The 21,563-nt window shown below is 32.7% G+C and overlaps 2 protein-coding genes across 2 annotated transcripts; both read left to right on the top strand.

Moving 5' to 3' along the window:
• Positions 1–180: 180 nt before the first annotated feature.
• On the top strand, positions 181–19,574 carry LOC108914139 (paramyosin, long form-like). The gene is made up of 10 exons (XM_018719867.1): positions 181–427; positions 785–841; positions 3,508–3,594; positions 3,654–3,820; positions 9,972–10,843; positions 11,247–11,374; positions 11,734–11,846; positions 16,699–17,023; positions 17,628–18,200; positions 18,983–19,574. The coding sequence occupies exons 1-10, from the start codon at positions 308–310 to the stop codon at positions 19,175–19,177; spliced, it is 2,637 nt and encodes an 878-aa protein (XP_018575383.1). The 5' UTR covers positions 181–307; the 3' UTR covers positions 19,178–19,574.
• Positions 14,475–15,652, top strand: LOC108914140 (paramyosin, short form-like). Its single transcript, XM_018719868.1, has one exon. It carries the CDS (start codon positions 14,875–14,877, stop codon positions 15,622–15,624), a length of 750 nt encoding a protein of 249 aa, XP_018575384.1. The 5' UTR covers positions 14,475–14,874; the 3' UTR covers positions 15,625–15,652.
• Positions 19,575–21,563: the final 1,989 nt, after the last annotated feature.

Raw genomic sequence — 21,563 nt, 5'->3', positions numbered from 1 at the left:
CCCGTTTATTAAATGCATAAAAATGCATAAACAAAAATTAAAAATACCCATAACGTCCTTCCAAAAATACACACACATCTGAGTCAGGTGCGCAAGTGGTTGCGCCGTCGACCGATTCTCATAAAAAAATTTCCGGTATAACACGCAAGCGCGCGCCTAAGCTATCACTTTATTCTAATTCTCAACGTCGCGACGCTCATACGAACGACTTAGCCACCACTGTTAGGCGGCGACAGCACGCGGGTTTCAACACTGAAATTTTCGACGGTCAGTGCATCAACGAAAAAGAGACTATCCTCCAGCAACAATGTCTTCCTCAGTGGCGAGGAGCTCCAAATACTCATACCGCTCATCGGGAGCAGCTGGTGGTAGTGCCGATGTCAGCATCGAATACAGTGCTGATTTGACAGCCCTTTCTAGGCTTGAGGTAAAAATAAATCCCGACGTATGCCAGACGGATCAGATTACCGGAATCTGTCAGAATCATTTTTTTTTTAAGAACTGTGCAAACCTGTGATATTTTTGTGATCGTGTGAAGTGTACCGACAGTGATTTTGGCCGAGATAAACGTCAATTTTGTGATTTTCTTTTTATCTCTCTCAATGTGTTAATTTGTCACCAAAACCCACATATACACGTCACAAAAATAAATGCCATCTCTTTCCAACACTTACTTTACTCCTTTTAAATATACACTTCAATATTTTGTCACAATTTGAAATAACTAAATAGAGTCAGAGTATAAAGTCTAGAAAGAATTATCTAAAAATTACTATTTTTACAGGACAAAATTCGTCTACTTCAAGATGACCTCGAAATTGAAAGAGAACTTAGATCAAGAGTGAGTACAAATTTTTGCAGTAAAAATGCTTCTTCCATGCTTTTAAAAGACATATATGTTTGTTGGACAATAACCAAATTATCTAAGTTTGCGCTTGGATATTGCTTTCATATAATTTTTACCTCTATAAAGTTCTCTGGTCCTTAAAAAAATACGTTCATAAATGTCTGCACCACACTACCAAGTGAAACAATTACGTCACGACCAGCACATAGAAGACAACTTATTCACTGTTAACTAATAGATACAATATACTAATAAAAACATTCTATAATTTTTTAAGAGTGAAATTCCTTTCAGTGTACATTAAACGCTATTTTAACTGTTTCGCCACTGTATTCATAAAATTACTTTACATTTTCATTCTGCTTCACAAGACTAACCTCATTCATATTGCTTATGTTTTTAATAAAATGTTGCCAAAACTCTTATTTTCAAATGATAGTTTAGATAACGAGCGTTTTGTGGCCGTTTCATTCAAAAAATATTTTGTGCAAAACCTGCTTTTAGAAAAGTGATTCAATTAGGTTACAATCCGGCTATTTTAAATTTGGCAAGGTGTATTCCCAGTTTAGTTCATCTAGTTCAAGCTATTCCATTTCATTGTTCCAAAAATATACAGAAGGGGGGTTCAAAAATTTCGGAGATGAATTATTTCTACCTGTTTTCTAAATATGTAGATCTGCACTGTGACAGTTATTAATCATTTTTTTAAATACTTATAAAATAACATAAAGCATACATAATCAGTTTTTCTCTTCATAAAATTCAATTTTAAATTAATATTGGATTACTAAATAATACTGGTATAAATAAGTACATATAACTGAAAAAGGTATTAATTATTATAAAAAGTGTTTTACTCCAGTAAATGTTATATTTAATATTTCTGCTAATTTTTAAAATAGGTTAAAACTACGTTCGTGTCTACTTGTCTTGGATAACAATTGAAAACTAAAAGTTGGCATTTCCAGACGTAAAAATAAAACTATTTTCCCCTCCAATAATACTGAAATATATTTTTAGACAGAGAAAAACTACACCAACTTCCAACATTTTCCAATTTCTCAATTTTGACTACTAGATATTCATTGCTACCTTACGTAACCCCAAAAACCGACGCTTGTGCCTTGCGCATGTGATTACCTGTTTTAATCTATTAACCCATATATACATTTTTCTGTTACTATTATTGTAGTACAGGGTGATTACGAGAATAGGCGGCGATTACTTCCTTCCATGATTTAGAAAAGAAAACCTTGCCAAGGTTAAAGAAATACATTTTAAAAGATAATAATATAGGTTCACTATTCTAAATTATTGCTTTTACATTATTCTTCTTTTCTTAAGTGACACACACTAGGCAAAGGTTGATTGTTTGATTTTATTTTTATCTGCCTGTGTATGGGTTGAAAGAACATAAAATATAATAAAAATGTCTACTTACCTAAATCGTAGACTAATTCACATATGCTTCAATCAGATAAAAAAATATTTCAAGGCGATGCTTTAAATATAGGTGTATCTTGTCTGTTTAGGTAATAATTTCCAAAACAAAATCGTAAGTTAAGTTTAAAAATATATGTAGTTCATTTATTTAAAATAACTTGCTTCTAAGTTATTTCAATGAAATTTGGTATATCTAAAATTCTGGAGTACAGGTGTTGTATGCAATGTCATTTTATTTACTCTACAAAAAAAATTATATTTATTGCATGTCAAAAAAAAATAGATTTCAATTTTCTTCTGCAGCTGTTAATTAGGAACACTTGAGTTTTTCGGAAAATGCGTCTTATTTCTGTTTCTTTTTTACAAAATGCCTTTTACTCTTACATTTCTTAATTTGAAAATAAGTTGTTCCATTGTTTTTAAAACTGCATATAATCCAATGTTTTGTTAACTTTCATTATTAAATACATAGAAAACATTAAATAATGATTATATAAAAAATTATGTGAAACAACTCATTTTACTGAAAATATATAAACAAATTCTTTTTTTCAGAACTTTGAATTCTATTATCCCCATATAAGAGGCGATACTATAATTTTCTCATAAGTAATAGCTATAATACAATTTAAGTATCCTGAAGGATTTGCCAATTTTAATTTTCATTATACGTATTATAATTATATGTATTTCAAAATCCTATTTAAGTATAATCCCGTATACTAAAAAAAAAAACGGTGGATATTTATAATAAAAGACTCGGAAACATCATGAACAAATTAAAACTAAATTTAAATATGAGTAATAAATTATTGAATAAAATTATTAGAAGAACAAAGAGTACCATCACAAATATAAAAAAAATAAATACTTACCTACTTAATTCACCAAATCACGCACCTAAAATTAAATTAATGACTATAAAGCAATATTTGTACTATTGTACGTTAATTCTAGTTTTTTTCTTATGAAATACTTATACCTACATGTTTAAAAGAAAATTACCAGTGCATTGACCTAAACTTCAAAATTTTTTGTCTCTGAAGATTCACATTAACGTAAACATGGTTTCGAATTAGAAAATAAAACAATTATATGAGTTTAGTATGCTTTAACTGTGTTCCTAAATGCGTACCTAGCTATATTTACTAATTTTATTTGCATAATTCCATGCTAAGTTACATCTGTTCATATTAACAAAATTGAACGTATTCCAGATTGAAAGAGAAAAGGCTGATCTCAGTGTACAGGTTATCCAACTTTCTGAACGATTGGAGGAAGCCGAAGGTGGTGCTGAAAGTCAGGTAAACTTTTATCGTACATAAAGTTTGGCGGAAAATTTAACAAATCGATGAAATTTCAGTTTGAAATTAACAAAAAACGCGACACCGAACTGTTGAAACTTCGCAAACTTTTAGAAGATGTCCATTTGGAATCCGAAGAAACTGCCGCCATCCTCAAAAAGAAGCACCAAGAAATCGTCGTCGACTTCCAAGAACAAATCGACTCTCTTGCTAAAGCCAAATCTAGGTATGTATAAATATATAAAAATATATCATTTGAGTGAAAATGACAATAAATTGATGTTAACTAATATAGTTGGCTCTATATTATTAAAAATATGTCGATATGTTTCATTTCCGAGAATATTTCTTTCAGTAGCCCCATTAACCTAATATAAAGATTAAATAAACATGAAAATTATTTCGTGTAAACTACAACTGACATGTGTCATAAATAAATAGTCTTTTTCTTCAAACACTGGTTTCTCTAAATAAACAAGTACGATTTTAACCTAGAAACGTGGTATTGGAAGTGCATGCTTTCATTAAAAAAAATAGCTAATATTCATATTTCGAATCGCAGCATCTTTTGAACACAGAAACAAGATAGGAAGAACCTAACGCATTTTTGTCGACTACTAAACAATCAATGTTTAAAATACATCACAACTAGCGACTATATGCAGCTTGCGAACAATTATAACATGTTTGATTGTTTTTCTTAATTCTCTTTTATCACATGTATTAAGGTACAATATTGTTCAAATGAAAATGTACTTCCCCATTTTCTAGAACTAGATTTTTCGCTAAAAGAAGTAACTATACGCATTAAATATCATGTCATTAATATGCAAAAAGCATACGCAATTAAAAACAATTTGGAAAACTTCACGTAGGTGCTTTAAATAAGTATTCTTCCGCTGTTTTGTATCATTAAACTTCCAATTTTTTTATGTTGAAGAGATCTAATCGGTTTAACTAGAAGTTTGGCCACTTATACTATCATACGCTTATAGAAAAATTATTTCTGCTGTTAATTAGAGCTCTGTCTATACACCTTACAACTTCTACATTTTATAAGCCGCTAGTATGAAAAACAACTTTGTTACTTAAAACATCTTCGATGTGGTTCAAGACTGCAAACGGTGTTATCCTCTGCTGTTTACGCCATATACGATTTACATTCAGATCTTACTGATGATGGATATTTTCGCATAAGACCTTTCAAATAAAATGCTGTGTTGACAGCAACTTTTTGTATGTAGTTTTAATAATGTGTATGCTATATAGGCATAATTTTATTAATATCTAAATAAATTAAATTACAAAAACATAGTTTGGTAAAGAAATGTTACTCTAACGTTGTTAAGAAGTCTGCAAATAGGTGGATTGCAAAAAAAAACGAAAATAGAACAAAATTTGTAACACTAGCGCATTCGCCATTTCTTCGAATTGGCAAATCCAATACCAATTTTTGAAATTACATAATTAACCAATTAAAATGCAAATAAATACGTACAATACAAACTTCAATTACATTTGAAAATAGTCCTCTGTAGATTTTAATGTCTTTAATTTTCATAATAAGAGAGATATGGCTAAATTCAAAAATAGCATGGATTTTTTTTTATTCTTCAATCAAAACATAAATTAAAGTTTTGTGCATTGTATTTCCTATAAGAGGTATTAATAAAAGTCTATCTATCTATCACTTTCTCGTTAAAATATTATACAGTATGTGTTTAAATAAAGGAGCACAAACCCTACTAGATAATCTTGAAATAAAAATATGATAATTATGGCAAATAAATCTTGGTCCAAAGCTACTTCATTCGCATGTTAGAGCGTGTTTAGGTTTTTGAAAAACAACACAAATACCTCGAAAGGTATTAGATGTTAGATTAATGATACTTGGGCTGTCGATTTAACTAAATCGAGATAAAAATGCACTGAATTTGTGTGCAACGTTATTAAGTTCAGACTTTCGACTGAATATTTTGGAAATTCTATAAGTTTGATTTGCAATTGTATTTCAGTGGAAATAAATCTATACTATTTTATTCAAAACATTGACCATTTTCGAATCGTTTTTTGAACATAAAATTAACTTTTCACATATGTAGTTACATAAATTGAGGATAATTCTAACATTATTCTCCTTACAAAAAATATACAGGACATTTTTTATTGCACATACAATTTCGAATTATTAATTAATTGTTACTAATTAATCGCATATTAAAAGTGCCCATTTTTTCCTCAAAAATTTCAAATTTCTACGAAAATGTTTTTTATTCTTAATGATGACATTATATTTAAAATTGTATTTGGAACAAAAAATTCCCTTAAATGTTTTAGAATTATTTTTTATTTGTATAGACGGTGTTTATTTGGCTTTTGGTGGAATTTATTTTAGATTAAAAAAATAATAATATTCGAAAAATACTCAAAATAGATCTTTGAACGAACAAACTTACAGAATTTCCAAAATTCAGAAATTCCTAATGATGGTGTTTATGGCCACTAGTTGTCTACAAGTTCAGTATATTTTTCCCTTTATTTTATTTAGTCAAATCGTCAGCCCAAATTTAATTTAATAAATGTAAGTTGCAAATAAAGCAACTTTGAACTTAAGTATATTTAACCCAAGTACAGTCCGTACAAGAAGAAACATTGCAAAACACAGTATGCACTGCAAGCTGCTGCACTGAACACCACGCCGTCAATGCTTTTCTACCTAGGGCCTCGAATGAGGTTAACTCCAAGAAAGTGACGCAGAGGTCTTTTTGGAATTCTACCTCAACAAATATCGTACGGACTGTACCATTTAGTCTTAAGATTATCTGGTAGCATTTGTGCTATTCCTTCATTTAAATTCACTCTACAACCAATATAATTCATGCTTAAGTACTAGAATATTCACTAAAAAAAAATCGGTGTCGAAACGGATACAGACCAGATATTACAAAAGTACACACTTAATTTTTACGACTGTTAAGATTGTGCCATTTAAATTCTAAATTGAATAAAATTCGTTGCAGAATATTCTGATGGATGTTAATGGGAAGGTGATAGTTCAGATATGTTAAGTAATCATAAATTATTTCAATGTGCTAGATTTCATGGTTAATAAAATAATTGGACTTTAATAAATGTTCCTTGTAATTAAATTTAATTAATTAAGATGTATTTCTTATCCAAGATTAACTAAACAGATTTAAAGTCTTCATACACTACAATTGTATCCACATATAATCAAATGTATAAAGAAAAACAAGCAGTTAGAGAAGCCCACACGTGATATTTTATATAATTCTTAGCTTTTTTGTTGATGTTTTCTTTATTCTAATTCACTTGGCTATGAATACGACATAATTTATAAAAATGTAAGAGCTTACTTTCAGTTTATTTTGATTTTTCTTATACATAAGCATCCAAACTAAAGTTTGACCAAACCCAAAATTCCAAATCTCACCCGTGGAAAATATTAGATTAGATAATAGTTCTGATATTCGGTCCGCGCCGGCTTACTCCGCGATGATATAAATAACTTCTCCTAGTATCCTTGCCATATTTGTCTCGGTCAAATCGCCGTCGTATAGATCATACAGTTACTGTTGCAAATGAAATATCCATCCGAATATTTCTTGTTACAGGTACCGAGAAATAGAGCAGACACGTATGTACTCGTGCCGGTTTCGACCGTATGCAATAAATAAAACGTCAAATAAGTCACAGTGGGCCGTGCCTAATATCAACTAAAAATAATTATTTCAGAATATATACCAGAGAATTTGGAACACAGTTATTTACACATATTTTCGCGCTAAAAATAACCTTTTACTGTTTACGAGAGTTTCAGACACCTCCGAATTCTCATTTATGTAAAACCATTTTTTCGGACCAAAATTTTACGTCACTCTTTAATGCCAAATTTTTAACACCGTCCTGTTTTATTTTAAAAAGATAGAATTATAAATATATCATACACAGATATTATTTATTTTGCTTTGTTTTAAAAGTATGTGTAGTAGTTTCAACAGGCTGTTAATAATATAATTCTTGGTTTAATTCTTAAAGACAATTATAGATTATTTAAGAAAATATTTTCATTCCTTTGCAAAATAAACTGAAAGAATGTCAGTTAATGTTTTTATACAATTAGTTCGCGGATGTAGCTAAAAAGAAAGCTTGTCTTTGTATGTGGAGAGACATTCTTATTTAAAAAAATCTGCCTATAATCAAACGTACAAAATATAGTTTTATTTGACCAACAAATACAGGGTGTCATGAACTGATTACAAATATAATCAGGGAACTCAATAGTACAATTTGCTATTTCAAAAATTCTCTTCCAAAATGTTCAACATGTCCTCAGATCGACAGAATATCTTTGAGCAGAAATGTAACAATTTAAAGACCGAATCTTTCTCTGTCCTGTGTACAGGGTGGTTCACTATATTTTGATCCCCCCTTTAACTTTTTTGTTTTAAGAGTTATAAAAAAATATGAAATACAAAAGTTGCACAATTTTTTATGAATTTTTCGAAAATGATATACAAATAAAGTCCAAACAAAATGGCCGCTGATGTTAACTTTGTTAATTTAAATGGAACACCCTGTATATTTTTCCATATTTGGATAGAACGTTCTCTATCGAGCATAGTCATATAGGGTTTGTTGGGTCCATCTCTAACAATAAGCGAGATACTATTAAAAAACGAAAAGATGTTTTTTTTTTTATTTAGAAAATAAAACGTCTTGCAACTGTTAGACATCTTTCAGGAATTTCTGCATTTTTCTAATTACATAAGGATTTACAAATTTAGTAATATATTTTGCCATACCCGACATTGATATGGTCCAAAACGCGTATAGGTATTTTAACTAAATCTCACTAATTAGGCCGAGAGAGGCCTAATTCATGGACAATGTTATATGGTAGGCCGTGACAGTGACAGATAATGTCATGACAATATTGTTATTGTTTGACAGTTTATATTATTATTTAATTAAAATGGGTTATACAGAAGAAGAAAATTTAAATAAAGTTCTTCTCCATACTCTATATTTTTTTCTTACTATTCTTTTCCAAATAATATTTCAATTTTCTACTTCTGTGTAATCTATTTTAATCAAATAAGTAATACAAACTGTCAATCAATAATAATGTTATCATGACATTACTACCTGTCACTGTCACGACCTACCATATAACATTGTCCATGAGTCCTCTCACGGCCTAATTAATGATATTTAGTTAAAATACCTATACGTATTTTGGACCATATCAACGTCCGATATGTCAAAATATATTATAATTAAATCTGTAAATCCTTACTTAATTGGAAAAAAGCAGAAATGCCTGAAAGATGTCTAACAATTACAAGATATCTTATTTTCTAAATAAAAAAACCATCGTTTCGTTTTTTAACAACTTTTGTATTTCACATTTTTTTATAACTCTTAAAACAAAAAAGTTAAAGGGGGGGTTCAAAACATGGTGAATCACCCTGTACCTAAGTGCTCTTTTTGTGTAAGAAATCGGTAAAAGAAATTGATTAGAAGCTGTTTAGAATTAAAATGTATAAGTGTCCCAGAGTTAGTAATCGGATTTAATTCAGCAATTTAATGACTTGATTTTTTTATACCTGTTATCAAAACGGACCTTAAAATTTAAAAATTAGTGAAATAAATCCTTGCTCCAAAAGGATCACTCAAGGGTTATTTTTAAGAAAATAGTTTTGCCTAATCAAAAAATCACACTGAAAAAAGCAAACAAATACAAAATATATACAAAGTACACATGATTTTGTCTCGCACACTTTAAAAAGTTGTTGACGTTTCGAAAATCTATCTGTTTTCTGAACTTATTTTGACTTTTCACTTTAAACTTTCTAAACACCTAAAATTAAAACTCACAAAAAAAGTTCAGTAGACGAAAACAGACAGATTTTCGAAACGTCAACAATCTTTTAAAGTGATGTGTTTTTTGTACTATATTTTGCATTTGTCTGCTTTTTTTCGGTGTAAAATTTTTTGATTAGGCAAAACTATTGGCGCAAAGGTATATTTCAGTAAATTTTAAAGTTTTTCACAGGTGGCAAAACCCAAAAAATAAAGGAAAAAAAGTCAATAACCTGTTGACGTTAAAATATAACTAATAGTTCAAAATACTGACAATTTGTACTAGAATGATTATTATCGATAGGTAATATAATAATTATTCCATAATTTCGACTTTATTTGGTGACTTAGATACATAGATGTCATTATCTGAATGTTATCTTTAAAAAAATTGAGTACAAATTTAATTGTCTCAAAAATTGAACCCCCCACACTTCAAATGGATTTGGACTATACTTAGATACCTAATTTTTGCCAACTTCTTATTGCAGAGCTGAAAAAGAGAAGAGCAAATTCCAGAGCGAAGTGTACGAGCTTCTCGCTCAAGTAGAGAGCGTAACAAAGGAACGCTTAATCTCCGTCAAACACGCCGAAAAATTGGAGATCACCATCAGCGAACTCAGCGTCAGAATCGAGGAGTTGAACCGCACCATCGTAGACATCACCTCACACAAAACTCGCCTCTCTCAGGAAAACATCGAACTCACCAAGGAAGTACAAGACATCAAGGTCAACCTCGAAAACGCCATCTACCTCAAGTCCCAACTCGCTGGCCAATTGGAAGATGCCAGACGTCGCGCTGAAGACGACGAGAGAAGGCGCTCCCTCCTGGAAGCCAACCTCCACCAGGTCGAAATAGAGCTCGAATCTGTACGTGTCCAACTTGAGGAGGAAAGCGAAGCCCGTCTCGACCTTGAACGCCAACTCGTCAAATCCCAAGGTGAAGTTCAAGTATGGAAGTCCAAGTATGAAACCGAAGCTGCCGCCCGCGCCGAAGAAGTTGAGGAACTCCGTCGTAAATTCAATGCCAGGATCCAAGAACAGGAAGAACACATCGAAGCTCTCTTGGTTAAGGTCAATAACCTCGAGAAGCAAAAGTCTCGCCTCCAATCTGAGGTCGAGGTTCTCATCATCGACTTGGAGAAAGCCAACAACACAGCCAGGGAATTGCAGAAGCGCGTCGAACAACTCGAAAGGATCAACATCGACCTCAAGACTCGTCTTGATGAGACCGTCCAGCTGTACGAGCAAAGTCAACGCGATCTCCGCAACAAAGTCTCTGAACTACAGCGCACTGTCCACGAATTGGACAAAACTCGCGAACTTAAGGACCAACTTGCTCGCGAAAATAAGAAATTGGCCGGTAAGTTCAATCATTAAGTACAAGGCAATCAAACAGGAATCGTTTAATAATGTTTCGTCAGAGCGCTTTTGATGGATTTTCGTCTTCATATATGTACCTTAACTTTCAACTTCTCAAATGTTTCTTCAAGCTATAGATAAGTCTTTGACTTTTTAAAGGATTTTTTGATATTTGCAGCCAAATAGTTTTTTTTTTGTAAAGAGCCTCCACAAGTTTATGCATGGTGGACTAAATGCATATGCAGGAAGAGGATTATCCCAAAATATAAAGCAAAAATTTCAAGAAGCACTCCTTTGACAATGTTATTAAGCAATTCTATTGCTCACATAGTTAATTGTTGTTGGATATACATATATTTTTTTGGCAAGCAACCTGTTATAATTAAGATTAAAATTTGTTTTAGATGACCTTTCTGATGCCAGAATTACCATCACCGAACTCACCAGACGTCTGCATGAGGCTGAATTGGAAATTCGTCGTCTTGAAAATGAACGCGAAGAACTTACCGCTGCTTACAAAGAAGCTGAAGCTGTAAGTGGTCTTTTTTATATAATTTAATAAATATATCAAGAATCGACTTGTGAGAAATATTTAATGAGAAGTTGTTCATATAGTCACTATAGTATATCAAAAACCAGAAAACCTATATCAAACTCTTTCATTGGTTCTTCAATTTAAATGAGCGTTTTGATGTCGAATTAAGTTGTGTTATTATGATTCAAAGTAGATTTGCAACAAAAAAGTTAAAAGCAAAATTCATTCAAAACAAATCATCAATAAAATGTTGCAAGGATGTTCTGGTGCATGAACCATGCCACCTTTGAATTGAAAGGTGTAGAAATAAATGAATGAAATGAATGAATTCTTAATGATTATTTCTACGTCTATAGGGACGCAAAGCTGAAGAACAACGTGCTCAACGTCTGTCTGCGGAACTCGCCCAGTTCCGTCATGAGGCTGAGAAACGTCTTCATGAGAAAGATGAGGAAATTGAAGCCATCCGGTGAGTGAACCTTTTATATTCTTATTTCTAGCCGAGTTATGAATTTTGGATATGAAATCATTATCTGAAGAGCTCCATCACAGTTACGAAAAAGAAATGTGGTGTAAATATTTTATATTTGCAATTCTCGCTAATTTCAATGGTTTTCAGTATTAATTAGCTATATGGTTTGTTTTGCTGTACCTGCCATTCCAAAAATCAATTAGGTACTAGCATTGTCTCTCTGCAAGAGTTTTGTGGTAATTATTAATTAGAGAGAAAAAAAGAACAATAGGAGTTGTGTGACAATTTATGTACCCAATAAGTTGTAATAAGTAACCGATTGCATTTTCATATTTTATTGAACTGAAGTTACGCTAAAGATAGGTGGTTGAAGCTAACTAAATTGATTTTCTATTCTGTCATTCGAACAAAGCCTTAAAACATTATATCTATACGCAATTGTCAAATGATATAAAGAAAACGCATTTGAAACAATTTAAAAATTTAATTTCGGTAACTTTTAATAAGGTAACACAATATACATATTTCAATTGTGTGATGCTTCTGTCTTTAGTGGATCTTCACAGCGACTGTGTTATTTTAAATGGAATATCAAATTTTCTATTGCATTGTTACAGATCTTCTGAATTTTTGCGGTAATATATCTCCGATCCTTAAAAAATAGATAGGAATTATATTCAGAGTTTGACTGAAAATAGACTCAGCTGCTAATATGTTGAGTACGTAAGTACATACTGTAATTGAAAAAAAAAGAGTTTCACTACTTTTGAAGTTGCCAAGTTGGTGATTAATCTTTATTGATAAGTTCAATAACTATATTTACAATCGAATATCAGCAATTAAAGTTCTCAGTTCTCAATATATACCATAAAAGAGCAAAAAGTACAGACTTAATAATTAATTAGATGTGTATAATATGTTAGTTATTCTTTACTAATAATAATATACAAAATCAATTATAAAAAATTATATCCACTTTCTAAAATATAAACTAAACATAAACTATATACCAACAAGTTTTTTTTTCAAACTAAAAATTTATACCTGTATCGATATAATTTTATTTTTTGTCTTTTTTTATTTTATACTTTCTTAAACTTTGGCCTATTTATATTTCAAATCTGGTAAACATATTTAACAAATTTGATTAAAATAATCATGAAAATGAATTAATTGAAATTATTATTCGATAATAAGAATACGTTACAAATAATTATTTGAAAATGTTTAAAAACTGTATGCATACCGATGATGCCGCACCATACATTTACTCCAAAATGGCCTGGTTTTGGACTGGATTTACAATGTGGGGATTTTCAATGGACCAATAGTGTTCGTTGCGCCTGTTTGGCATACCATTACTGATAAACCGACTTTCGTCCGTCCAAAGAACATGCCGAAAAAGGTTCTGATCAACATTTACTACAATTTGGACCATAAAATTTTTAATAAGTTTGTTTTCAATGTGAAGCGCAGGCAAATACTCCAAATTCTGAATTTTGTATTAATGATACCCATTGTTGAACGGAAGATTTATCCAAATTCAATTCCCGTATACAATTTCATGGATTTTGTTCGAAATCCTGTAACAGTGTAGCTGTATTAACATTGTTTCTTACCCTTCGGTCAATTATTTGATTTTTCCGAACAGAAAATGCATCTTCATTTCGTCGCAGAGACGCTCTGGATACCTTTCTCGATATACTTAACTCTACAGCTCGTCTTGAATTTTTTTGTGACTCGCCGTAAATTAGCAACATATCAACTTTTTCTGAATGAGAAAACATTTTGTAAGCACAAAAGTTATACGTTTGACGTTCGTATTGAGTAATGAGAAGATTTTATGACATTTATGCACTTTAAACAACGAACATTCAATTATTTTCCAATGACTATTTGATCCTTCTACCCATAATGTGATTTTTAGATGGTATTTCTTTTGAGACTCTTTAGGGCGATATTGCTTTTAACTTTTAAAAGTAATACAGAAAAATTTATTTAATAAAAGTTTATTAGAAAAAGAGAGCTTTTTAACAGGAAAAAAATTTAGGTATGTTTCTGGAAAAAATATAATTGATGACGTCATATTAGTCGTTTCTCTGAAATCCCAAAGATAATACTTTCGATTGAAAATGGAGCTGACCTCATTCCATTTAATACCACGTGTCCCAAATTTGATTTAAATTTCTTATATCATCACAGTAGGTCCATATTATCGAGTTTGAGATACCCTGTACCATAAGTACAAATTATAAAATTCTTACGGTTTTTAAAAGTAGGTATAATACCTACATATAAAAAATAAACTGACATTACGATAGATAAAAAATATTCGGTCAGAATAAACTTATTACTTAAAAGCAACTAGTGAACTTTTCATTTAATTAAATATCTTTAATTGAATGCTGTTTCAATTAACTTCATTTTTGGGAGGTTACACAAAATTGGAAAACCATAATAATTAAGTGTACAAAATTTAATCTTAACCGTAATTATGTATGTATTAACTTTGTGTTGAACATTTTTATAATTGTAGTACATTTTTCACTGAATTAGCATTTAGTTTTAGCATTTAAGAACTTGGCAGAGGCACTAAAAAACTTTTGCAGGAGCACTACTGACAGTAATTACCTAAGTCACCTCTAGATGTGTGGGATTAAAATTTGGAACGGTTAATTCAGTTGGACAATAACTTCATTTCGAAATACTGCTGCCAGGTTTATTATAATTCGCAATATTTCATGTACATGTGTGAATATACAGTTTAGAAAGTTAGCGATAGAAAAATGTCTTAATTTATCTTTTAATTAAACAACGCAGTCTAATTATACTCAATGAAAAAACACGGTTCATTATATTTTGGGATCATTTTATCAGGAACGCGCTTCTGGCAACTCTAAAAATATTTAACCCTGATAAGCCGCGATCCGATTGGTTGATCTTCGAAAATAAATCGTACAAGGTATAAAAGGGTCCCGCTATCGACCTACATACCAGTAGTTCGATAATTACTGATGATTGAAAAATGTCCCGCGCCGCCACCACCACAAAATGGCGGCCAACAACTGCAACTTACGATTATAATTACGGCGTTGGCATAAATTTCTATCAACCCATGGTCGACTTCATAGAAGAAAAAGATAGCGGCAGAAAAAGGGGCCTGCCCCACCTTCCTTGGACGGATGAGCTGGGCCTGGACCAATACGATCCCATGAAAATTAAAAGTTACTCCCAAGATGATCTCACGAGAATATCTCGTAAGACAGAAGCCAGTGCGAAGGAAAGGTTAAGAGACTTTAAGTCGTGCGCTAGTTCTACTTTTGTTCTCAGCAAATCCGTATCGGCAGCGTCAATAACCGAAAAAGTAAAAACCGAAACGAAAAAGCAAAAAGCGATCATCAGGGAAATTAAAAAGTTAAAATCGAAAATGTACGACGACCTCAGGGACTACAATCCCGACAAAGACAAAGAAATCGAAAGGCAGCTGATGGCATCCCAAAAATACCTGCGAGGAAAGTCGGCCAGGGGAATTGAGGCCCAATTACTCTCCGAGAGTAGAAAAACCATCTCCGAAGGAATAGAACAGGATAAGTTTACGCAAAGTACGCTACAAAAGTGTAGTAGTTCCCGTAGCTTACATAAACACGTGAAAATAATGGATAAAAGGATGCAAGTGGAACTTGAAGACAGCTTTATGGAACCCCTCAGTAATCTAAGTACAGAATTAAAATGTTTCGATAGAAGATCGACGCATTACTTCATTGATCAAAGGTGAAAATGTAATGTTGTGTGGTTACTTGTTACATCAAGTGAGTACATTCAGAAATAGAAAGAACAAACTCTTTTACATAACAGATACATTGTGTCTATAAATACGCACAAGTTGAACTTCTGGTACCAGTGTTTGCTGCTGATTGTAATGCTATTTGCGTCTCTCTACTGCAGAGCAAATTAAAATATAGTTAAGCTTTAAGATCTATTCGTTTATAAACTAAATGCCTAAAGAATTTTTGAACTTGAATATATCACCAAAAATTAAATTCCAAAAAACAGAAAGATTTTACGAAAGTTTCCTTCAAATTACATTGTAAGAGATCATCGATATAATTAGATCTTACCATTTAATATTTATTTTACACAAAAGATCAAAAGTAATTGTGTTTGAACTGATCATTCGTTGATATGTAGACATGGGAAGCATTCCAAAGAAACTCGCGGAAATATTTAAATTACGTTTAAATATCATCAGCAGCGATATTTAAGAAATAAGTTTGTAATCACACCAATTTATATTGTGACAATGAATTTTTGGAGATGGTATCACTAGTTGAAGCAAATCAGCAAAAAAACTCTTGCAATTTTTCTTGAAACACAATTTTTGATCAATGTTGATGACTCAAGAGGCATTGAAAATAGTACATCAAATTTAGTGTAGTGCAGTTTCGTCATTTCATGCAAAGTTAAAAAAAAAACAAAATTATAATCATTTATCGAGTTTTTGCTTTCATAAAATAAAATGAAAATTGGAAATGTTTATCTATATCTGTACAATTATCTCTTGCTCTCTTACCCTCTTTCTCTCAGCCTAATTCTGACGAAGCTGGTTACATTTCCTTCGAAGTTTACAATATTGTAACTGCACTGTGCTAAGTTTGAATTCTATATCTTTAATAATTGCTGAGTAATTAATTTCATTTCCAATTGGTGAAAGAAAGAGTCCTTGATTCATTCCAGGAAATATGTTAATCTTGTTTTCGATTGTTTCGACGAGAGAAATAAGTTATGAAAATTTGTCACAACCTTGCTGCTGTATGTACCTACTTAAGTTATCATTTCATTTCTTCCACAGCAAAGCTACCAGCATTGAAATTGAACAGCTCAATGCCCGTGTCGTCGAGGCCGAGACCAGGCTCAAGACCGAGGTCGCCCGCATCAAGAAGAAGTTGCAGATCCAGATCACTGAACTTGAAATGTCCTTGGACAGCGCCAACAAGATCAACATTGACCTCCAGAAGACCATCAAGAAGCAGTCCTTCCAGCTCACTGAAATCCAAGCTCATTACGATGAGATCCAACGCCAGTTGCAGGTCACCTTGGATCAACTTAGCGTCTCCCAAAGGAGAGTACAAGCCCTTACCGCAGAAGCTGAAGAGATCAGGGGCAACTACGAATCTGTGAGTACTTGAAATGAGTTTCATATTTTCTTAATTGTTGCTAATAGAAGTCAGTTAACATTCTTATATAATTGGGTCGCTTTAAGTCTTTCTAAAAATAAGAAGTGTTAGGTACTAGCCAAAAAGAAATAAGATGATGAAGTTGTATCATGAAAAGAGTTGCAACTGTAAATCCCTTTTTTATAATTCGAGAGAGACACAATACACTTTTTTCTATCAAAAATGTCACATTGTTGACTCAGGAAAAGCTTCCCTTTTTCCTGATTTTGACAGATAGGTAGGTACCAGTAGCGCAAAATATTTACATTTATTAGTAAAAAGTTTAATATAACAATAAACCTATATTTTGATACACCTATTTGTTTTGAAACAGATATAACTTTAGTGCAAACTTTTGGAAAATGAATTTATGTAAGGACCTACCAACTCTGACCTTTTTGTTTGTTATACTAAGGCAAATTACTTGATTACGAAAACTTAAAATTTTACTTTAGAGATGCTGATTTTATGACTTAAAGTATACCTTCCTGCATGCTTTAAAATAGTTTATAGATATGATCAGTTTCTGACCAGTATCATTGTTATTTTTACTCTTTTTTATTAGGCCCTTCGTGGTAAGAGACAAGCCGAGCAACTGTACGAAGAAGCTGGCACCCGCATCAACGAACTTACCACCATCAACGTCAACATTGCTTCAGCTAAGAGCAAAATTGAACAGGAACTGTCTACCGTTGTTGCTGACTACGATGAAATCACTAAGGAACTTCGCATTTCAGATGAACGCTTCCAACGCGTTCAGGCTGAACTGAAACATACCGTTGAAATCCTCCATGAAGAACAGGAACGCGTTGTGAAGATCGAGGCCATCAAGAAGAGTCTTGAAATTGAAGTGAAGAACTTGTCCATCCGTCTGGAGGAAGTTGAAGCCAATGCTATTGTTGGAGGAAAACGTATAATCAGCAAATTGGAATCTCGTCTTCGTGATTTGGAAGCTGAATTAGATGAAGAAAAAAGACGTCACGCTGAGACCATCAAGATCTTGCGCAAGAAGGAACGCACAGTTAAGGAAGTCATGATCCAATGTGAAGAAGACCAGAAGAACATCGCTCTTTTGCAAGAATCTCTTGACAAATCCAACCAGAAGATCGTCTTATTCAAGAGGCAGTTGCAAGAAGTGGTAAGTTGAAGTTGTGTTACAGCAAACTTTTGGGGGGTTAAATGGATAAATCGATTTAACAGGCAGATTTATCGTACGATTCTTTCCGTTTATGTGCAAATTGTATCGAACAGAATTATAGTAGTTTCAATCGCAGATGATATGTAACTGTCATGACATTTGTTATGAGAAGATTTTTTCGTGAATTTTCACTTTCTTCTTGAATTTATTTTGATAGCAAATATTCCATTACCTATAAAATTTTAAGGTTTTGGCCATGGACCAGCAACAGACTGAGGAATGAAAGCCCGAAACGTTGTTGTCGATCCTATGAATGCAACAACCTTCAAAACTTCATAAATTATCTTTTCTATTCTCCATTTTTCGGTCTTATTTTTCACTGGAGCAAATAAAACTTACGTCTTCGTCAAGTTGTAGGCGTGTTAGTTTCGTCCCTTTTATTCTAGAAGAGGAATAAAATGCCTTTGAGAAACATTGTTCATTTGACAGGATTTTCCTTCCAGCATACTACTGGAGGTAGGTACAAGGTGAAAAGAGAGATATATGTTATGAAGGTACATGCTATCTCTCTCTCGCCGAACGTGATTAGCTTACGACCAATCTCCGATCTCTATATATACGTGACAGGAACAGCCAATCGCATTCGGCGAGAGAGAGATAGCATGTACCATCATGTCAGCTATCTCTCTCTTCGCCTTGTAACGCGCCCAACAGTATATGCTCAAAGGGACTTTTAGGAAAAAGAAATATAAAGTAAAAATATTAACTGTTGCGATTTTCAGGAGGGAGTTTCCAGCCAGAGCGTGACCCGCGTGCGCCGCTTCCAGAGAGAATTGGAAGCCGCAGAAGACCGTGCCGAAACCGCCGAATCAAACTTGTCCCTCATCCGCGCCAAGCACCGCACTTTTGTCACTACCAGCTCGGTACCCGGCTCCCAGGTCTACCTGGTGCAGGAAAGCCGAACAGCCGAGATTTAACTGCCCATCATAGCGACTAATAAACTGCCTCATGTGTCTTAACATTACCTTTATTTCGACATGTGATGTAGTAAAAATATGATCATGTTATCCAAATAATTTTTTATTTTTTTTTCTTTCGTGCACATAATAAATAGATAAATATATATATATAACAACCACTCTCTTTGAAATATTTTCAACATAACGAAACATACACATTTCATACAAAAATAAAAAACATAAGCGATTTATATTTGTTTCTCGATCGCACATGTAAATTACGTTAGGAGGAAGAAATATGTAGGTTTCAGAATGTTATTGTATCAGCTGTATTCTTTTAATGGAGATGCAGGGGTATTGAATATGTAATATGTAAGTTGAATGTACTGTGTAAGAATAAATTGCTTATATACAGTTCAGGCCTTTTTTTTAAACTTAAAAAACAAAAATTTGTTCTCGGTAAAGCCTGCAAAATAGAAATATAAAGACGCATATAACAATAGACCTTTTTAGTAGTGACGTCACATGCGCCAAATAATAGGCAACCCCATAGTACACATTGTCATGAAGAAGATCGATTTTCGACCTTACGTACTTTGGAAATAAGTGCCAAGAAAATGTCTAATTTGTTATGACCTTAAATATGGCGATATTCTGGCTAAATTAGAAATATTTAAGAAGTACGCTAATGATGACAGCGATGATATATCAACAAGATCTCACCTGCGTATGAGGCTATATTTCCCGAGCATGCGCATTAGGGATAACACGGCTAATGTTAAATTTTTACTTTATTTAAATTTAGGAATATTCTTTTATATAGTTTTTGTAAGTTTTAAGCACATTAGTGTATTTATTTTACGAAACACTGGTTGTTCTTAAATACTTCCAAATCATTGTAAAAATAAATTAATTTGAAGTTGTTCATTGCTATAGTATTTATGTAAATAGTAAACAAAGGTCAGATTCGATCGGGACAATTTGTTGCCGGTTGCCTAATCATGTGACGTTACACTAAGAGTCTATTATTCCGCTAACATAAAAAGAATTCATAAGCTCAACTTTTCACCGACTTTCTAATATTTCTGGCAAGGCTCCGAAGATATCGCAATTACCGCCAGAGGCACCCACAACGATGGTTAAATTTCATCGCTGTTTCTAAAATTTTACTCGCCAAGCTATCCAGAGTGCATTCGCTTTTTCAATAATTTGACTGATTTGATTAATGTAGAAATTTTCGAACATTTTAGATTCCACAAACTACAGTATTTACTGTAAAACTTTAAAGGACAAAATGCAATAAAAATATTCAAACTATCTTTAAAGTGGCGACCGTCGATTGACTTTGGACGAGATGAAGAGTGTTTCCACAAATCTCCAGATCTCTTCTGCATGAAATTATTACTAAAACACTTGACTATCAAATATTGTGTGTGAGATGAATACCAAAACAGCTCACAGATCAACACAAAGCCAACAGAATCGCACCTTCACGGGAATTTCTCGAGCGCTTCGAACTGGAAGGTGTACAAATCATTGACAGTATCGTGATTGGCGACGAAACATGGGTGGTTTACTATATCTCTGAGTTGAAATGACAATCAACGTAGTGACGACATCTGTCTTCACCATCAGCAAAAAATCATGACAACTGTGTTTTGGGACCCTCAAGCAATTGTTCTCATTGACTTTTTGCCTCAGAAGGAAACAAATGCTACGCGGTACGGTGAAACGTTAAAACCAGTGCGCACGGCAATACAGAACAAAAGAAGGGGAATGTTAACGAAGGGAGTGGAGTGTGCTTGTTGCAAGGCCAGTGCACATCCTCATGCACACAGCCCAGCTCAAAGTAACTATTGGATTCATTCGGTTGGAACATATCAACCACCCCGCTCACAGGCCTGACTTGGCACCTCCTAATTTTCATATTTTCTCTTCTCTGAAGGTGTTTAAAGGTAGGAAAAGGTTTTTCTATGGACGATGAAGTCCACAGTGCCGCGAAACGATGGGAAATTTTTTTTGACGAACGTATCAGAAAGCTCATCCTTCGGCTCACAAAGTGCATTGAGGTTGAAGGCGACTATGTCGAAAAATAGTGTTTGATGTACCTTTCAAAATATGTAAATTTTTCATAAATATACCGTTGTTCTGATTTTTAAAAACTTAAGTAGGTACTCTTATAGTCCTTCTGAAGTCAGTTGAACATGTATAAAACGCCTAGCAATAAAATTTAATGAGATTCATAGGCGTCCTTAAAAAAGTTTTTTGCTGAAGGTAAAAAAATTATAATAATTTATAGGTATATAATGTGTAGAAAATTTCTATTATATGTTCATTTGGTTTTAATTATTGATGTACTCAAACAATTTTATTATATTGATGGAAAATTTCGATTTGTTCTGTT

This window comes from Anoplophora glabripennis, unplaced genomic scaffold (genome assembly GCF_000390285.2).
Source record: "Anoplophora glabripennis isolate ALB-LARVAE unplaced genomic scaffold, Agla_2.0 scaffold714, whole genome shotgun sequence".
NCBI classification, from domain to species: Eukaryota; Metazoa; Arthropoda; class Insecta; order Coleoptera; family Cerambycidae; genus Anoplophora; species Anoplophora glabripennis.
The sequence above is the reverse complement of the archived record's forward strand: the minus strand, read 5'-3'. Positions and strand labels throughout refer to the sequence as shown.

Excerpts from the sequence above, each read along its gene's own strand:
- LOC108914140 (XM_018719868.1), top strand. The coding sequence starts at position 14,875 with ATGTCCCGCGCCGCCACCACCACAAAATGGCGGCCAACAACTGCAACT.
- LOC108914139 (XM_018719867.1), top strand. The coding sequence starts at position 308 with ATGTCTTCCTCAGTGGCGAGGAGCTCCAAATACTCATACCGCTCATCG. Across the intron at positions 11,375-11,733 it reads CTTACAAAGAAGCTGAAGCT|GGACGCAAAGCTGAAGAACA; the intron begins GTAAGTGGTCTT and ends CTACGTCTATAG. Across the intron at positions 17,024-17,627 it reads TCAGGGGCAACTACGAATCT|GCCCTTCGTGGTAAGAGACA; the intron begins GTGAGTACTTGA and ends CTTTTTTATTAG.